The sequence below is a fragment of the Cupressus sempervirens genome, chromosome 6 (genome assembly GCF_028749045.1).
Source record: "Cupressus sempervirens isolate cs-2001-9-10 chromosome 6, ASM2874904v1, whole genome shotgun sequence".
NCBI lineage: Eukaryota > Viridiplantae > Streptophyta > Pinopsida > Cupressales > Cupressaceae > Cupressus > Cupressus sempervirens.
Genome location: NC_143123.1, coordinates 673,751,080 through 673,772,654, shown reverse-complemented (window position 1 = coordinate 673,772,654; position 21,575 = coordinate 673,751,080). Strand labels below are relative to the sequence as shown.

General features: G+C 33.8%; 1 protein-coding gene across 2 annotated transcripts in view; it reads right to left on the bottom strand.

Moving 5' to 3' along the window:
* The window catches only part of LOC149553983 (indole-3-acetaldehyde oxidase-like), a 71,952-nt gene that overhangs the window by 480 nt on the left and 49,897 nt on the right, over nt 1–21,575 (bottom strand). The window contains exons 6-9 of one of the 2 annotated variants that reach the window (XM_089789313.1): nt 18,635–19,603; nt 5,552–5,647; nt 5,379–5,477; nt 88–277 (exon numbers count right to left, since the gene is read on the bottom strand). In XM_089789313.1, coding sequence (XP_089645439.1) covers nt 88–277; nt 5,379–5,477; nt 5,552–5,647; nt 18,635–19,603 — 1,354 coding nt within the window. The remainder of the gene's footprint in view (nt 1–87; nt 278–5,378; nt 5,478–5,551; nt 5,648–18,634; nt 19,604–21,575) is intronic. The other variant, XM_089789314.1, reaches the window with a different exon arrangement.

Below are 21,575 nucleotides of genomic sequence, written 5' to 3'. Positions count from 1 at the left end.
CAAAATCACCATATTAGTAAACAGATCCTATGTTGTACTCTACAAAGCGAAAGTTTCTATGGTGCTGAAGGAGGATTCAAAGCAAACCTTTTGAAGAGAGAATGCGTTTTTGATGTAGGGGGCTATTAAGTAGCTCCACATTAAACTTTTGAGGTATGGTATCAATTGTAGGAACTTTGTATGTCCATGTTCCATCAGATACAAGCTTTCCGCTCTTATCAACAACATGTTCTTCCATCATGAAGAATCCGATTCCTTGCACAAAAGCACCTTCAATCTACATCATAGGATTTCCTTCAAATATTAGTTTATTACAAAAACTAACTCAACATTTAAATCTCTTTGAAAAATGACAATAAGTGAATTCTAGAAGTTAGTGGCTACTATTTCACTATTATCCTAAAAGTGAGAATCCATTAGCTTATTAGCTATGAAATGGAATTGTTAACATACAAAAAGAATGGGAAGAATTAAACGTAGGCAAGACATGTGAGGGAAACAAGTAGGGAATTCTGCAACTCAAGTGCCAAATAAAATTATTCTTTTCTCGTACCAATAAGAAAACTTGATTAGGACACAAATCTCCCAAATCTTCTATTCTTTGATTGGCATGTTCTGAGCCAAAATTCATATAAAAATATCATGAAATGTAATTAGATTAGAAAGTATTTGTACACATCCTGAATTCATTAACTGTAGGCACATTAGTATCAGCCAAATATCAACTAATGTCAATATACTCAAAAGTCCAACAAAATTAGGTGATTTTTTTTATTATCCCATACTTCCCATTGCATATAGGCTTGTTATATCCTTCCAAAAGCTCTAAAAGTGTAGACTACTAAAACTTTGTTTTCAGGTTTGTTGTCGACTTAGTGTGTCATGTTGTCATGGCTTCACAGTGGAAATAAAAATAATGCATAGCTCTCGTGTTCCAAAATTTCCATCTTCTATATTTTCTCAGGCTTTTTGGTGTGCCAAGGGAAGATGGAATGTGGGTGTAGTGGGAGGTGGATAGTTGGGAGGAAAGAAAAACTGATTTCAACCGCATTTCCAATAGATTCGACTTTATGGTGACATAATGTCGTACTCTATCTATCTGCAGAAGAGTGACTTCATATAGATTTGACTTCTAATTCTTTGAAACTCTCCTGATGGCCCAAATGTTATGCAATTTGTCCATATCCAATTCAATCTATTATTCATTGACGACTATAGCAGGTAGAATAAAAATGGTAAACACTAGTCCAGCATGTAAAGTAAGGATACCAGGCCAAAGGCAAAGGACAATTATTTTGATATATTATATAGCTTTCTATTGTTGCACTAAATGTTTTGTTGATTGTGTATTATTCCAGTCTGCACATAGCTACTTGCACATGCAGGGACAAATTTTCTGCATATGTAGAGAATATAATAGCAATTCATGGATCTTTTCATAATATGTAAGACAGTGTGTGATCATGAAGGAAGCATCCATCTTTTTATTCAAAGGATATGACGTAGATAGTTGATATTATTAATTATAGGTACCTTTACCTTCAGACCCCCATCATAACTGGTGCACTTTACAAAAACATATCTAGTAGAGCATAATATTGGGTATTTCTATATTAAGGCTTGAAGTGAAAGTTGAAATATCATATCTCTTTTCAACCTATTATGTAATTTCTTGTAGGTCAGGGTGTTGCAAGGCTAATAATTTAATAATTTATGTTGTCTAAATAGTAACTTTATGATATATTCGTTCAAAAGAACTTAGGTTTAATTACTAAATATCAAGAGACAGGAAGTGTTAATAACATTGAATAGGCTGAATAATTGACAAGGGGTTAGTCGTTATTCCCACACACTTATTTTTTAAAATTTGTCGGTTAATACTTAACAATCAACAATCACCACTTAGGATCTGTCGGTTATAGCACAACAAATCACCAATGTAAAGATAAGCATGAACTACAAAAACACCAACACAATCAACACCAAGATTTACGTGGAAAACCCAAATTAGGAAAAACTACAGAGAAGATAATTTTAATGAAATGAAAAACACCGGTTAGGGTGACATCGTTTAAGGTGATTTTGTACAAGGCTACTACCTAAATTGCTCACTACAATATGAAAGGGGATTTCTGGTAGGCTTCATTACATGAGTGGCGATGCCTCAAAAATACAAGGCTCATTGCCAATAGATAAAGGGTCGCTGCCAATAGGCTTATAGCTAGTACATGAAACATGAAGTAGGAAATACCACAAAACATAGTTGTCGAGCCTCTGCAATTACAATTTGCTATTGTTTGTACCTCTTTGAATCAACTAATTGAGTAAGTTTACACTAGCATCACACATAAATCACATATAAGCAACAAAAGTACATGAAAAGCTTGAATTCGCAGACTCACATACATCCCTCTTAAAATGACTATATTTATACTGGATGCACACCACAAATTCATCCACTGAAATAGAATTGAGAAAGGTCACACCATCTCAAGCAATACAACGATCCACAAGCACAACAATACGCCACAATGATTTCCGATGCCAACGGTGATGATGAACATGCTAGGAAAAGTGTTGCTTGGACCGAAATTGAAACCGCACACTTCACAAAGGATTGACCCAAAAGATGATCCACCAAGAGCATTTCATACCTCTAAGGCACAAAATGGTAAGACAATTCATGCTCAACCAATGGTTAAAGTTTTAAACACAACATCAAGTAATGTAACCAAATGATACGCCAGCTTCCTACATCCATCAACACACCAAAGGTTGAGAGAGATGTTGACATCAATGAAGGGAAAATAAAACAATATTTTGTTTTTGTTTTTTCTCAAAAGTCTATATAAGGAGGAGCTGAGCTTTGAAGAGTGTTGCCAATTTTGTACTATCAAACCCATTTTTCTTGAAATTGAACATTGCTCATCTTTTCAACCCTAGGTCAAAAACCTTTTGACAGAGAATGGAGTTGAGGGCTAAAACTCTCTTATTCATTTGATGTTGACCAAAATTATAAAATTATAAATAAAATGGTGTCGGCCCATTATAAATTCCTAAAACTTTTTGGAGCCCTTCATAAGGCATTGATTGGCACCATAGGTAATTATGTAGTTTTTTTTTTTTGTGCATTTGCAATTCTAGTTGGAATTCAGTGTTATTCATTGTTTTGGAGGTGCAAGATCCTTCCTAATCTAGCATTTCCAATTTTTAGTGGATGTCACTCCTCACCGTATTCTGCTAGTTGATCCAAATTTGTGAGGTCTTTAGTTGAAGACAAATTTGATGCAATCGAAGAAATATGTTTAGAATCTAACAATACAAATATTTAGATCTTAGTGATTTAATCAGTCATTTTAGTGTGTTCATTTCTTGCATGTGCACTCTATAATATTTAATAAAAAACTAAAAATAGATAATCGCTTTCTACAAATTGGGTTATTACATCTTCCAAGTCATACGGGTGTAGTTCTACATGTATTGTCCGATATGGTGGAAGTGTAGCATCCAGTACAATGAAAGTCTACCATACGATGAAAGTGCACCATTCAGTATGACAGAAGTGTGTAGTATGGTGGAGGAAGTGGTTTCTTCGGTGATGGAAGTGTGTATGTTTAAGGTGTGTCATCAGTACATTACAGTTAACGACAATACATAGTGAAGTAGGATATCAAATTTGAGCAAAATTACTAGAAGTCCAAGTATACTCTTTTTATCTGCCTACATCGTCTAAATCTCCTATTGAGTCTATATAATCCACCATGTGAAATCCCTTGCTCTCGAATACATCATGCCAAATTTCAATTCAGATTTTATGTAGGAATAGAAACAGAACATTTAACATCATCAGATTTCCACAATCCATTTGTAAATAAAAAGTTTTCTAGATTCGATTGTGTGTGTTTTTTTACCATCAACGTGTCGGATCATACTACATCAAGATGATGGATCATGTAGTATGATCCGAAACGTTGATGGTAAAAGAACACACACAATCGAATCCAGAAAACTTCTTATTAACAGAACATTTGTTGCAGCATGATTTTCCAAGTTTTGATATTTCAATTAGATAGTTGTAGACAAATGAAAATTAATCGATTAATCAATATTTTGACCTTAGGAAATACACTTATGTCATTTCTTGATCTATTTTGTCTGTTTATATTGGCAACCAAGAAGTTTTTTTATTTTATTTTTAATTTAACAGCAACCAAGAAGAATTGCTAGGATTCTATAGAGTATAGCGATTCAAAAGATTACACTTGTGAATTTAAATGAAATAATGCTAGGTAGGTGTTTTGGGGGTCTTTTTGTGACCACCTATCTCTAATTACAGTCAATTATAATATATTTATAAAGTATATTTTTCCTTTCTTTCATATCTATCAGTCAAGCTCCCTATACTTTTACAGTAATTGAGCTCCTCCATACTGAACGCTCTATATAAATGTTGTTACAATGACTAGCAATGTGGAATTGCCTGCATCCTCTAAAAATGTTCAGATTGCCGATCTCTAACTTGTTTAAATGTTGAATTTGACTACTATAATTCCATTAATTTCCTTAATATCTTTGGTTAATGTCAGCAATCAAGTATTGTTTGACAATGATAATGGTACTCCAAAGATTCCAAATGTAAGTCACTAAGAAGCATCTTAATGGTTGATCTTATAGAAAACCATGCCCATGAAATCTAATTTCCTTTCATCACACATTTGAGGAAAACTAGGTGGTGAATGTGTCACTCTAATCATCCCTATGGGCGGACAATGAGGCTTTCTGGTGTTTCATACCAATTTAAGACTGCCAATTATTGGCACTAGACATGATATTTAGGTAATCCCTATGGAAAAGTAAATGAGGCTTGCTCATAATTCACAACCAAACTATGAAACTTAATGAACAAATGATGTAGGAATACATGGAAGATATCCTTTTGAAGAAATTGTACTGAGAGATGGTTTTAGAGAAAATTGCATGAGTCTTATAGATGTAAATTTTTATCCTAGTACTCATCTAGCTTAGCAATCTCTTCTCTGTATTAGAGCATATCAAGTTTTAAGTACTTTGATCAAGCTATGAATACCTTTTATTAATTACTTATTGAAATCTGGCATTAGATAGAGCAAGACAGATTTCAATCTGATTAGATACAGAATCCTTAGAAGCAAAGAACTTTTCAGTAGCACCTGCGCACTATGCAGATTTTTAGTCATTAACATATGATCAACATTTTTCATCAACTGCTCCAATTTGTTTTCATTGTAGGTGTATTAAATTTAAAACATCAAACACAAAGAAGGATGATTCAAATTTTAGATGAAGGAGAAATCTTAACATTGCTTAAATTAGAATAATTCAATATCTATTTAGCCAACCTGTCCAAGGTCCACGGCAGGATTCAAGCTTCTTCCGCAATCATAAATGATATCTGTTTGAATTATTGTAGTTGCTCCCGAAAGGAGATCAACCTCAACCTGCCAAATGAGGCGTTTTACTTCTGTAATATTATTAAAATGATAAAAATCAGAAAGATAATTTGCATTCTCACCTCACTTGCTGCAGCACCATAATTGAGATAATCTGAAGCACTTGAATCAGGAACCCAGTAAACTTGTGCAGAAAGATCCACTGATTGGATTTCAGCCTACAAAAGTCCAAGAGTTTCAGTTTCACCATTATTTGAGAAGTTTCAAAGTATTTATCAAACTTGTTAGAAATGGAAAAAGAAATATGTAAATAAGCAAAACCAGGAAAGAATCTAAGTGAGTGAATGCATGAAAAGATATTACCATAAAATAGGAGAGAGAAAGCTTCAAGCTCCAACACCATGAGACAAGATATTTGGAAAGGGGAAAGCAAAGAAAACCCCTTGTGACATTATGAATGAGGCATGAAAAGCCTAAGAAGGAAGAGAGAGAGAGATAGAGAGCAATGCTCATACAATAATTGAGAAGAGGAAGAAACCTCATTGTTAAATGAGAGAAGAGGGTCATCTCTTAAATAGAGATGAGAGAGAGGAGTTAGAATGTAACTCCCATGTCTATGAATGCCACCATTCATATGTGTGTGAGGCCAAGTGTGAGATTCCTCTTAAGGAGGAATAATCTAAAATTAGAAATTACAATACATATTTATCCTCACATATTCCACTAGATGACAAAATAAGATGTAGTAGAAAAAGGACAAAAAAGAAATATATTAGGATACCTTGGCTTATATCCTAATATATTATAATAATAAATAAAGGAGGTCTAACCTTGGTTTATAAATACACCAAGGAAAGATTACAACTTCTAACACCCCCCTTTAATCTTTACTTGGGGTAATTACATCAAAGGGTATTAAACCCATAATTTTTACAAAAATCTGCAACTTCATCTTCAATATGAAGTAATTTGATTGTCTTCAAGCCATATGGTACATTTGCAGATCCAAGAGAAGTACATGAGCCCTTTGAATGTGATCAAGTGGAAGCATAGACACATCTTCATATGTGGAAAACCAAGAAGGTTCCTTGATGGATCACCTGGAAAAAAAAAAAAAAAAACAAAAACAAGACAACTATCCACAAGTAGAATGCCATCATATATGCAAATTGTTAGAAATGAAAATTTGAAATCCTTTTGAATAAGGATAATAAAAGTCTCATAGAGAAACAATGAGTAAAACATGTTACCACAAAACAATGGAGATAACCTGATATCAAGATAAAGTATATGCTCAAAAAATTGTCAACAAGGACAAATTGAGTAAAAAGCTTGATCAATGCTCTCATGAAAAGAATATTATACTAATGCACAAATGACCACAGACAAGGCCAACTAATGATATGTGCATCAACATTGCATCAATCACGTGGATATAGACAGTCCACTTAATGAATCATCCCACTGCAAGTTAATGGGTGATCAATCCATAACATGCATGACTCATGATCTAAGCAATAAAGTATGCAGATCATTATCACATTAATATATGAAAATAAAGTAAAAAGAGAGACATGCTGATCAAATTAGAATAATCATGATTTTTGTTAGGATAATCAAAAGAATGGATTATGAGGATATAACAACATATTGCCTTCAAATTGGATCAAATCATTTGAATTTGGAGAGAAAACTCCAATAATAACATCCTCTTCATTGAGGAACAAAAATGGAACAACATGGAGGGAAACTCCATAAAAATATTATCCTATCAAAATGGAACAGATAGGATCAAATGGAGGGAAACTCCATATAAAATGAGTGCATACCAATATAGGATGGAGGGATACTCCATGGGCCAGATAAGGAAACTATGTATCAGTTAGACTGAGGGGACCTACATAGTTAACCTTGAAAAAAAAATTGGCTCCCTATGCAACTCAAAATATTATTTAAATCATGTAGATCAATGGTATAAAACCATAAAGTGCCAACATGGGCATAGAACAATGCTATAAAAGCATAAAAGTGCAACTATGGGCACATCAAAATATCAAAATGAAGGCAAATGTGTAAGATTACTCATAATCCAATTATGTAAAATGATTTAAGGAAGATCAACTAAATATAGATATCAAGTATAAAACGCCATTGAGGGTAAACATGAGTACTCAATTCATTTTGCAAAGGTATATATTAATTTTTGAATCATTATAGTCATAAATTATATATTTATCTGGGCATATATGTGGGCCCCCATATATACTCAAATAAATATACGAAAATAGATTGGTTAAAGAAAATAATCACCTTTCCATACTTAATATTTTGGAAAGTCACAATTTATAAAAAGTCATAATATTTACCTTGGTTCAAAAATATAACCTCAAAGTAATAAGAACATAAAGTCATGGGGCAAGAAAAGATCTCCCCATTTTTCTCATACTATGCCTTCAAGATTGGAAGAGACTCAAAAAGAATTTTTTTTGAAATAAAACATTAAGAAAGATATAACTAAAAAAAACTTAGTAATTAATGATAGAGGTCAGATCTGGCAGATAAGAATATACTAAAAAAAGTTTAAAAACTTTTCTAAAAAAAGTTTGAATAAAAGCTTGTAATGATAGAATATTGCACTTGTCTGACAATGAATGATTACATGCCAAAAATAGGTTGACAAGAGGCAATAATAAAAGTAAATGATGCTTCTGTCACGAGCTTAAAAAAGAAAAAGAATCTTGCATGAAAAGACAAGAAAAGATGAGCAATGATCTATTTTTTTTTAAAAGACAGAGAATAATAATTGCATAGAGAATATTCTAAACATGCAAGAGACAAAATTAAAAACTTAAAACGTGCAGACATGAAAAGACGAAAAAGCATAGTCTTTTTGATATCCTCTATGACAAATTTCTCTTATTTCATGCAAGATATCATAGAGGATATCTTTGGTTAAAGACAATGAAATAGCTCTTATTTGCAACATATTTTCAAGTGAGGTATAGATATATAAAAAAAAAATTAAATTCAAGAAATGAAATGGATTAAAAATATTTTAAAATATGAGTAGACTAAGATATGAATTTGAAAAAGATAGGAAAACCCTTTGGCGGCAAGCCTTCCAAAGGGGGTTAGATGAAAACTAATAGAAAATATAAAGTAACCTGCACAAATTAGAGCAAACAGAAGTTAATCGGGTTTGGCGGTAAACCAGCCAAACTCAAAAAAAATCCAATTTCTTCCATCTTTAAGAAGATTAAAGAAGAAATTAGTGAAATCTCTCTCAAAAGTCTCCTTCGAATCGTACCTTCATGCAAACACTCAAAACAAAGATTAAACTGCTCTGATACCATGTTAGAAATGGAAAAAGAAATATGTAAATAAGCAAAACCAGGAAAGAATCTAAGTGAGTGAATGCATGAAAAGATATTACCATAAAATAGGAGAGAAAAAGCTTCAAGCTCCAACACCATGAGACAAGATATTTGGAAAGGGAAAAGCAAAGAAAACCCCTTGTGACATTCTGAATGAGGCATGAAAAGCCTAAGAAGGAAGAGAGAGAGAGATAGAGAGCAATGCTCATACAATAATTGAGAAGAGGAAGAAACCTCATTGTTAAATGAGAGAAGAGGGTCATCTCTTAAATAGAGATGAGAGAGAGGAGTTAGAATGTAACTCCCATGTCTATGAATGCCACCATTCATATGTGTGTGAGGCCAAGTGTGAGATTCCTTTTAAGGAGGAATAATCTAAAATTAGAAATTACAATACATATTTATCCTCACATATTCCACTAGATGACAAAATAAGATGTAGTGGAAAAAGGACAAAAAAGAAATATATTAGGATACCTTGGCTTATATCCTAATATATTATAATAATAAATAAAGGAGGTCTAACCTTGGTTTATAAATACACCAAGGAAAGATTACAACTTCTAACAAAACTAATGCCTCTGTGGCAATATAGATACTACTAGCAATTTTTATCTTTAATTACAATGACTATCACTTGACCTCCTTCAGACAAAGCTATTGGTATATTAAAGTATCTGATTTTTATCTATGAAATATATTAATGCATTATTTGTAGTATGTACTGCATTGTCAAAGGCATTTTAGAATAGTGTCATCAACTAGTTGTTAACATTTGTGTCTACATCCACCTTACACTCAGCACTCGGTCCATGAATTTGTCCATCCTCTTGGGGCTCTTTTAGGAAGGGAACGGGATTAATCCACATAAAAAAAAACATAGATAGGGACTAATAGAATTTATTTTTAACCTCACCAATTATTATAGTGCCTAAATATTGAAATTGTGAAGATAGGAGTTGTAATGAATCTTTTGAACCAATTGATAACTTCTAAATCTAGCAGTCTTTACTATTTAAATTCTAGGCCTTTGAGATATATAACTTTATCATAATATTAAACTATGTTGAAACTTGGTCAATGGAGAAGTTATTAGAGTGCTATGGTATTGCTTGACATTTGTTTCTATGGGAGCGAAGTTGCTTTCTTTTTAGAAATCATTGTGGTAGTAGAGATTAACCATCGGGTAGCTAATTAAGATATTTAGAAATTTAGTAGCAAAGATTGAGAAATAATTGCAAGAAAGAGTGATTTCTAACCATTTCTCTATTTTTCTATTCACAAAATTGCAAGTTTTTCTAGGAAATTCTCAATAATAATTTGCAGTTTTTGCTATATTAAAGTGTGAAAATATTGCATATTCCTGAGTTTTCGCAACATCTACAAAAGAGGTCAAGTAACTACTTCAAGGGGTATTGAAGTGACCAGTCAATTGCTCAACTACTTTACCATGCCAGTTGCTGACACAAGGAGGGATTGAAAAACTAGGGCCAAAGGCACATCTATCCAATCACCTTGTTGAGTAGCACAACCGAAGCAAACAACACAAAGAACAACACCAAGGAGAGAAGGAACTTCAAAATGCTTTATTAATTTGTCAAATTATTTGCATACATGCCTAGCTGTATGACCTTCTGGGTTACAGCCAACAAAATACAGCTTCAAAATCCATGATCCAGCTTCAAATCCTCTATTCCAAGAACATCTGCTCTCAACTCCTGAAGTTATTACCTAACCTAAACCTAAACACCCTTATTATACTTGCCAAAACAACTTACAAAAAATTCTAGATCATTACATAATAGAAAGGGTGACCTTAAAGTGGTCTGCACACATCCCAAGACAAGATCCAAACATTAAATTCATGATCTAAATTAATTACATAAGTTGGCTCAAACTAAGAACCAATCATAGACAAACTCGATCAATGAAGGAACCGAGCAGTAAACATCAGGCTCACTTGGCACATGAAGGAACACTTGGCCAACATTGGATAGCTCGGCCAATACTGGATAGCTACAATAACTCAACCAACATTGAACAACTCGGCAACAACAACAACTCGGAAACCACTGGTACTAGGCTCCAACAAGAAGAATGAACAAAAATGAGCAGGATAGCAAGACAACCCATGATGCTTCTGCATCATACAACTGGGGTTGAAAGAAATGATTCTCCTGAATCATTGAGATGTCACAACCTAAGTTGAATTCAACTTAGATTGAGAAATCCATGATGCATCTTCAATAGGTATGTTTTTCCATTTTACCAAATATTCATGGTAATCATTTCCTCTCGTCCTTGTACCAACTCTCTAATCCAATATCTGTTCAATCTTTTCAATTTACTTCTTAGGATAATCATCAGGTACAACATCATCATCTGAGTCATGATACTCATACAAATCAACAACATTGAATATAGGAGATATGTCCATGTCATCAAGTAACTCAACTTCATAAGCATTACCATTGTCAAACTTTCTCAGAATCTTACAAGGTCCAAATCTCTTCATTTTCAGCTTACTATATGTTCCAACAGGAAATATGTCTCTCTTCAAATTAACCATCACCTCATCACCAACTTCAAAAACATGTCTCCTAGACTTATCGGCATTCCCCTTATACTTTTGATTACTTTGTTCCAATTTCAACTTCACTTCCTCATGCAAAGACTTCATAAAACCAGCAAATTCTTCCCCTTCAGCACTTGTCTTCTCTTCACCAGCAACATCCCTCAAATATGATACTCTTCTAGGCTGCATTCTAGTAACAATCTTGAAAGGTGTTTTTCCTGTGCTCCTATTCACAGAATTATTATATGCAAACTCAGCTTGCGCCAATACCATATCCCAATTACTCGGCTTAGCTACAACTAAACATCTCAAACAATTACCCATGATTCTATCACAACCTTTGTCTATCCATCTGTTTGTAGATGAAATGTAGAACTAAATCTCAACTTAGTACCTATCTTCTTCCACAAAGTCCTCCAAAAATAACCAACAAACTTACTGTCTCTGTCAAAAATAATACTTTTGGTAATCCATGCAATCTAACAATCTCTTTGAAGAAAATCTTAGCAACATGCACAACATCTGATGTCTTCTTATATAGTATGAATTGCACCATCTTAGAAAATCTATCTGCAACAACAAATATGGAATCATACCCTCTTGTTGTCTTAGGTAATCCAAGAACAAAATCAATACCAATGTCACTCCAAGGTTTCTCAGGAATAGAAATAGGTGTATATAATCCAGTATTTTGACTTACTCCTTTTGTAATTTGATAAATTCCACAACTCCTTACAAACTTTTGAACATCCTTATACATCTGTGGGCAATAATACTTATCCTTAAGCAAACTCAACGTCTTATCAATTCCAAAATGCCTAGCCAAAGCACCACAATGCTTTTCCTTGATCAAATTAACTCTCATAGAATTTCTTGGTGTACACAACTAAATTCCTTTGAACAACATACCTTCTTGAATGAAATACTCATCAAACTTACTCATTTGGTCTAATAGATTTGGTGCTTTGCACTCTCTCTACGCCTTAGAAAAATCAGGGTCAGCGTCATACAATTCCTCCATTTCATCAAAACCAAGAACTTCAACCTTCATCTCGGTCAACAAAGAACATCTTCTACTCAATGCATCTGCAACTCGATTAGTGACTCCACTCTTATTCTTTATCACAAATGTGAAACTCTGCAAATATTCAACCCACTTCATATGTCTCTGATTCAACTTATGTTGACTTCCCAAATACTGTAAAGCTTTATGATCAATATATAACACAAACTCCTTAGGAATCAAATAATGCCTCCACTTCTTCAAAGCTTAAACAATAGCATAAAACTCTTGATCATACAAAAAATACTTCCTTTTAGCATCATTCAACTTCTCACTAAAGAAAGCAATAGGCTTACCTTCTTGACCCAACACAACTCCTATTGCATTGCCACTTGCATCACATTCAACTTTAAATACCTTATTGAAATAAGGCAAAGCCAATACAGGTAACTCAACAACCTTGTGTTTCAAAGTCTCAAATCTCTTTTCAGCTCCATGTGTCCACTTAAAATCCTTTTTATCTCCTCTCATTGTTTTAGTCATAGCATTACAAACAGAACTGAAATTCTTTTTAAACTTTCTGTAGAAACTAGCCAAACTATGAAATGATCTTACCTCACCCACACTCTCAAGTGTAGGCCATTCCAAAATTGCTTTAACCTTCTTGACATCCATTCTCAAACCATCAACTAAAGTTACAAAACCCAAATACACAATCTCCTCTTGCACAAAGGAACACTTTTTCAAATTAATCAGCAGCTTCTCCTCTTTCAATCTCTGCAATACTTGTCTAACATACTCAAAATGTTCTTCCTTAGTATTACTGAATATCAGAATATCATCCAAATAAACAATCACAAACTTGCCCAAAAATCTCTTGAGAACTTCATTCATGAACCTCATGAAAGTACTAGATGCATTAGTCAAACCAAAAGACATAACCAAACATTCATTCAAACCATCTTTTGTCTTAAAAGTAGTCTTCCATTCATCACCTTCATGATTTCGATCAAATGATAACCACACTTCAAATCAATCTTGGTAAAATACTTTGCTCCATTATATCATCCATCTTCGGCATAGGAAACCTATATTTCACTGTGATCTTGTTAATAGCTCCAGAATCAGTACACCTCCTCCATTCTCCATTCTTCTTAGGTGCTAATACAGTAGGTACAATACATGGACTCAAACTTTCTCTGATCAAACCTTTCTACAACAACTCTTGAACTTGTCTCTTAAATTTTTCATTGTCTATAGGTATCAATCTATATGGTGTTTTGTTCGATAAACTAGCTCCAAGAATCAGGTCCATACAATGACTTATACTTCTTACTAGCGGTAAACCATCAGGTATATCTTCAACAACAATTTCCTTGTACTCAATCAATTACCTTTCAATTTCTACTAGCACTCGGCTAACATTGTTAGCTTTTGTTGTCACTCGGTCGCTACTACCACAACTCGGTCCCTTAGGAATTACAGCAAAACTCACTTAGTTCATCTTCAGCACCCTTTCAAATTGTTTCCCATTGACCACACAAACTCAAACAATAGTACAATTAACCTCATCTGGACTTTCAATCAAAGGCAACAATACTTGCTTTTCTTCCATTCACCTAAAGAGTATATTGATTCAATCTTCCATCATGCATAGCATATCTATCATATTGCCAAGGTTTACCCAATAGAATATGACAACAATCCATACAGAACTTCATCAAAGTAATTTTCAATCTTGAACTTCACCACACATTGTTCACTTACTAGCAGCTTATGTTCATCCTTCATCTATGAAACATGATAGGGTTTAGGGTGTCTCAACCTCTGCAATTGCAACTTTGTAACCAACTCCTTCGATGCTAAATTTTTTGAACTTCCACTATCAATAATCACTTTGCAACATTTTCCAACCATCTTACATCTGGTCTTGAAAAGACATCTCCTCAGGATAGGTTCCTCATCAATTCCCTTATTACACAACATTCTCCTTACCATCAGATTCTCTCCAACCTCAGGTTCACTTGGTGAACCCTCAAGGTCTCCTTGAATCACAACATTTTTGTTAGCTTGTTCATTCTCACCAGAGTATCTACGCTCAAAGGATCTATGCCCTTCTTTGCCACATCTGAAACAATTGCCAGGAAAACCACCTCTATAATAAGAATTACCTCTTCCTTAGTAAGAACTAGTACCTCCTCAATAAGAATTACCACCTTTCCATTCGGTCTTGCCTTTGTCATCATTTTTCCACTTAGATTTTCCCTAATCTTGCATAGAATTGTCAAATTTGCCACATTCTCCATAAGATCTACCTCTTCCTCTCTAGAATCTACCTCTTTGTCTTTGTTCATGCTTCTTTGTCAAAATCTCCTCAGCTTTCAAGACATATTGATATGCTTCTTCCACACTTTCCAATTTCAGAAAACTTATCTCATCTTGAATTCTAGATCTCAATCCATTTAGATACCTTGCAACTTTCTCAACCTCATCATCTACATGTCTAGATCTGATGTCCAATCTATAGAATTCCTCATACTCTTTCACAGTCATGTCCTTTTGTCTCACATTTTGCATCTTTCTCAACAATCTAACTTGGTAATCAGTAGGAAGGAACTTCTTCACCTTGTTCACTATTTTCAGCCAGGTCCTGATCTTCTCTTTTCCTCTTCTTTGTCTATTAGTTTGCAAATGCTCCCACTACAATGAGGCATGACCTTTCAACCTAGTGACTGCAATCTTCACCTTCCTATTATCAAGAGTGCCTTCAAACTCAAAGAACTTTTCGATATCAGAGATCCAATCCAACACAACGTTAGTGTCCAATTTTCCATCATAAGGAACAATTTCCACAGCAAGCTTTGAATGTGCCCTAGACAATACTCTCAACAATCTTTCCTTGTCCTGATCTTCCTCAGGTTCCAGATTAGGGTTTGGTGCTATTGCTTCATCATCATTGATATCATCAAGATGCACTCCTCTCCTCTGGGCTATCTCCACAGCATCTAATCTGGCTGCAATTTATCTCAACATGTCCATAATAGTAGTGTCAGCATTTCCTCTGCCCTGAACCATCTTTACAAACAGGTTCCTACAAGATCGTAACCCTCTGCAAGTTATAAGTCATATCTGCAGATCTACCACCCTACAACCAAATCCAACTTAGGGTTCTACATAATCTAATCTCCACAAGGACAAACCTCAAGCTCTGATGCAAGGAGGGATAGAAAAACTAGGGCCAAAGGCACACCTAACTTGTAATGACCCTACTCAAATTTGATCCCAAAATGCTGATAAAGGTTCAAGAAAACTCTTTGCATACAAGGGTCATATGACTGATATAAAATTTCAGTTTGCTTTATGGCTCTTTCCTTCACTTAGCATCAATAAGAATGCTTGCAAGAAGATTCTGAATTGACTAAACAATGACCTAACATGAATGTGCAACTTATTTTGACAATATTCAATGCATATATGTGACTGAAACTATTTGCAATATGCAGCTACAACAACTAGTAATTTTGACAAACACTTGGTATGCACAATTATACATTATTTATGCCAAAAAGAGAACCTACAGCCAATTGACATTTTGTCAAACAATTGGCATGCAAACAAATACGCGGATCATGAACAATAAATACATATTCAATTACAACCATATCAGACCAGCAACTTATGTCTCCTTTATTGCACCTAAAATGTCAACTATAATGCTAGTATGAAATGGCCAAGACTCTTGGCTTACATCCGCAAGAATAATGCTTAAATCTGTTACAAACTTTCACCTACAGCCTTACTTTGTAATATGCATCTAAATGATAAGAACAATGCATGAAATATCCAAAGGAACCTGATTGTAGATGACTGTAATAATTTTCTTCAATGTTGCCTTTTTGCTTTGCTTTTTCTAATCTGCTTTTTCACTTGCTTTTTTCAGATCTGCTTTTTTCACTTTGCTTTTTCGAACTGCTTTTTCGAATCTGCTTTTTTTGGACTGTTTTTTCGAACTGCTTTCAAAAACTCAAACCCTCAAGTAGTCTGAGTATACAAATTAAGCTTAACTTGAAATGGTTGAATACCACTTCCAAAGTGCAACCCTTCAGAAGATCTTTCACTTCCTCAGTTATGCGATCTACTGGGAGGTATCGTTCCCAAAGACCAATAGACTATCTGAAACCCTTGGTTTCACAATAGACCATGTGATTGTATTCACAATCTGATGTCAAGAGAAATGATAAAAACTGGATGATGAGAATGAAGCCCAGGATGCCTATTTATTCTTTTTCTCCACTTTCTCTAGAAACTTCTAGAACATTATTTTTATTTTATTTATTAAGTGACTTTATAAGATATTTTTCAAGTCACTTTATTAAATTAATTAAATATAAAGTTACCTTTTTAATATTTATTTATTTGATAACTTTATAGATAATTAACTTAATACCACTTATTTAATTAATTAAAATACTTAATTAGTCATCCTCATAAAATATTCATTATTTTGGACAACTTAATTAATTAAATTAATTAAATCAAATTACCGCAAAAACAGGGACATTACATAACTATCCAATCACCTTGCTGAGTAACACAATGGAAGCAAACAACACCAAGGAGAGAAGGAGCTTCGAAATGCTTTATTAATTTATCAATTTTTTTGCATACATGCCCAGTTGTATGGCCTTTTGGGTTACAACCAACAAAATAGAACTTCAAAATCCACGATTCAGCTTCAAATTTGCTATTCCAAGAACATCTGCTCTCAACTCCCTAAGTTATTACCTAACCTAAACCTAAACACCCTTATTTTACTTGCCAAAATGGCTTACAAAAGATTCTAGGTCATTGCATAATAGAAAGGTCGACCTTAATAATACATAAGCTTAAGATTCTAGGTCATTGCATAATAGAAAGGTCCACATGATCCAAACATTAAATTCATGATCCAATTTAATTACATAAGTTGGCTTGAACTAAGCACCAATCACAAACAAACTCAGTCAAAGAAGGAACCAAGAATCAGTAAATATCAATCTCACTTGGCACATGAAGGAACACTCGGCCAACACTAGATAGCTATAGCAATTCGGCCAACACTAGCCACAGTAACTCAGCCAACATTGAACAACTTGGCAACTACAACAACTTGGAAACCACTAGCACTCGGCTCGAACAGGCAGAATGAACAAAGATGAGCAGGATAGCAAGACAACCCAGGATGATATTGCATCAATTGCCTATTTGCCCATTAAATTGACACTTCCAAATAGGAGGCAATCACAAAATGTATAAAGTAAAAACAAAACCCACTGCCTAATGGCAATTGAAAGTTTCATCATGAAGTGGATCCTTCGACTCCAATTTCTTTTTTGGATCCTTCTAGTGCACAAGGGTTGTGTTCCAACAGCTATATAAAGAGCTGAATATAGGTTTGATCATTAAAGCCTTCTGTAAATGTTGTAGGAATCATGCAGCTTAACAATAAGGACAGGAGCAATCTTAGTTGTACCTACTCTTTGTGCTTATTCTTGGACATCAATTAGGTAAAGTAGAAGTAATTTTGCAGCCCCTCTTTGAGGGTTTTCCAACACTAATTCTCTGTTTAGAGCAACATTCATCCTTCCAAGTACTGCCATTTTGTAGTCAAGAAGAATTTGTTTCATGTACTAGTGAACTTTATATGGCAATTTCAAGAAAATACAGATCAAGGGAACGGTATGGGTAGGACAGGGCAGTGATATATTGGATATTTTTAATTAAAATCACAAATAAAATATGCTACCCAGTGGTGTTCAGTTTCATCTTCTTAGATCCCAAGTCATCTTTCTGGACATGGTACTGATATCAAGTTATCAACTACTCTAGATAGCTATAATTGACTTGTAATCATAATTCATCTAAAATAACAGAAGCCCATAACAAAACCATCAACTATTCCTCGGGAAGAACAATTTCAGCAGATTATACTTTTGGTGTGAAATCTCAAAATCAGTCAAACAACAAGAATTTAAGCACATGCTCTTCTTTGATGTCAATAATTTATAATGCAATGGAAAACTTTCTGCTGAAAGGTGAACACGCTAAGCCAGGCAGACAATTGAGTATTGACCACAACTAGGAGAATAATATGCTTAGATTACAGGAATTAGTATTTAAAAATTGACAGTATAGTAACTTTTACTAGTTAGACAAGAAATGTTCCTTTTTTTTTCATAGCTAAGATCCCCATTGATTAGATTTACAAGCATACCTGAAAAATCAAATCCATCCAGGAGAACCCATTTGGATTACGCTTATTTAAGAATGTCTGAATTGGGCGAAGTCTCTCAATTAATATGTTACAAGCTTGTTGAACTGCTTCACAGCTTTCCTCAGATGTGGTGCTTCCAGCTGTAAGTCCTCCATGTGCTAAACTTATACTGTCTGCCTGAAATATTCTAACTCTTTCCATAATATCTCCACTTAAACCTTGCCATAACTGCCCAAGAGCATATGCTGTCATCTGCTTTACCTTAGTCCAAATTCCCTGACCTAACTCAACCCCTCCAACCTCTACAGCGATGGAGCCATCTTTAAATATGGTTACTCTTGCTGGTCTAGGTTGAAGCTTTACTGGATAAAAGCATGGTATCCAGGATAAGCCTCTTTTAAACCATCTGTTAGTAGCATTAAAATCTCGAATATTCTGCATTCTTTCTGTCAAAGATGCAGATTGCTTTAGTTTCTCCAATATTGAAGGAAATGTATAATCAAAAGAGCTATTAACACAAGAGCCATAGAAGAGCTTGGTGCTTTCAAGTGTGTGTATATTCTTCTCTCTCACAACAGCTGGATCCAAACTTAGAATTTCAGCAACATGCTCAATAATGGTTTCAGCAATGAAAGATCCCTGTACATCTCCAGGACCCCTCATTGCAGATTTGCTGGGTAGATTTGTTCTACACACTTTATAGTCAAATGAAAGAGCCCCCCAGTTGTATTTCTTCATTGATGACACTACATTTAGGGGTATCATAGGGCTTAAATCCACTGTATGTCCGCCATTGATGAATAAATCTACATGTAAAGCTGTAATTGATCCATCATTTTTTAACCCAACTGTATAGTTTGCCTTGATAGGGTGCCGTCCTCCTGTTATGATCATGTCTGTTTTACGATCAAGGTACATTCGAACAGGGCGCTTAAGTTTATGTGCAGCTAATGCACATATAACTGCAACCTGAAATGTATAAGGAGAGATTGAATTTAATGCAATATTCACTTCAAAGGAAAACGATGCAATTTGTGTGCTAGTTCATTTGAAATCAAATATATGAAATGAAGTATCTAATCTCTCCAAATAAAGTATTCTGATAGAGTTTGTCCAGCTGCAAAAGTTTGAAATAAGAACAGGTACTTAAAAGGAAAAATTGACTAGTAACATAAAACTAGTAATATTTTCCAATTCATGCCTACAAGAAAAGGTTGCCATGAAACCTATGGATAAGATCCAGGTTTGACAAGGAACTGATCGGCAAAAATGTAGACACAATCAAAACTATGTTTTCTTGCTATATACCTTCAAGACAACTTGGGATTATTTTGCTTCCATCATATTGGACAGCTCTTGCGGATCCTTTATGCAAAACTGGATTTTAATTTTTGAATCACCTTCATAGCAATGAGAAGCATGGTCATAATAATAGCAACAAATTTAAGCGTGGTGGGGTTATTGATAAAAACAAAATTCATTATTTTCAAGTGCTTCAAGAGTGCTTGCGAGGGCGGGAAACATTGTGCAGAGTAATAGTGATTTTATGTGATAAATGCTCATTCTGTGAGATGGTGGGAAGTATGCGAAGGGGGGATTTTGGGGCTCGTATGACAGTTAGTAATCGACTTTGTAAGCCTGCCGTTGAGATTAGAGGCAGAATGCCTTCGGCCTGGAAAGGCAAGGGGGAATCGCATGCTGTACGTGTGCAGTTTGAGGCTACAAAGGTTTTGAATGTTGCTTCAGTCTTGCCAAGTTTGTGGATTATATATTTTGATGCTAACGCATGAGGGCCCTGGACTGGTAATCATGTGCCTTTGTCAAGGCGATCATGGCGGACTTTATTGAACCCTAGGTAGGAGATTATTGTCCAAATATTCTTGACGTGGCACAAACCCTTAGCTGCCCAAAATGCTTACCACTTCTTATCTGCTGAAATAAGATTTTGAGGAAGTTCGACAGCAAGGAGTGCACAATTCGAAGAAGATTGTTAATCAGTCGCATTTAAGGAAAGCTTTCTTGAGGCTGTAGGATATTGCTACATTTTTCGAGACTATCAGGTTGTACAGGTCAAGGAAGAAATATTTTCATATTAGAAAATAGTATTTTTCAAGTAGTTTGAATTATAAATTTAAAAATTTAAAAAAATTAAAAAATTATTTTTATGTAATTTAATCACAATCAATCAATCTAATTACTAACTTTAGTAAAAAACTTTATAAACATAATTATAAAATGACAAACATTACTAATTTTTTTCTAATGTAAAATGAAATATTAAAATACATTAACAACCTATAAATCTAAAATTATTAAATCTTTTTTGATTAAGAGGTTGAAGCCAAGATTGATTATTATGTATTTTAATTAATTATTATTGTTTATTTATTTAAATCAAGTAGATTCAAACCCAAGACCTCTCATATAAGAAACTCACAATTTACTTGTGTTGTAGGCTCTTGCCTATAAATTAATTGATTCTATTTTATAATTGTTAAAATTAATATATTACTTTATCTAATTAAACTATTACTTACGACAAATACAAGCCACTATGTAACACTTGTTAGTACTTGTGTGATATTTTTTACATTTCATGTGTTAAGTGATTAAAACTTATTCTCTTTCTACTAGTTTAAATTTATATTTTTTAATTTAATTATAAAATCAATACATTGTGTATAGTTAATTGCAAGAATTTTAACTTAATAATTTTTATAAAATACTTTTCTATGATTTGATTGGATGAATTATTTTAACTCTTATATAGGTTGGATTTCATGGATTTAAGATTGACTTTTACTAATGTTATTTGTTGATATTTAATATTTTTATGTTTTAGAAGTGAGTTTAGATGTTTATACTTTTTAATATTAGATTTTTTTAGAATTCGTTTTTGTTAGATTAACAAATATTATATATATTTATATTATATGATCTT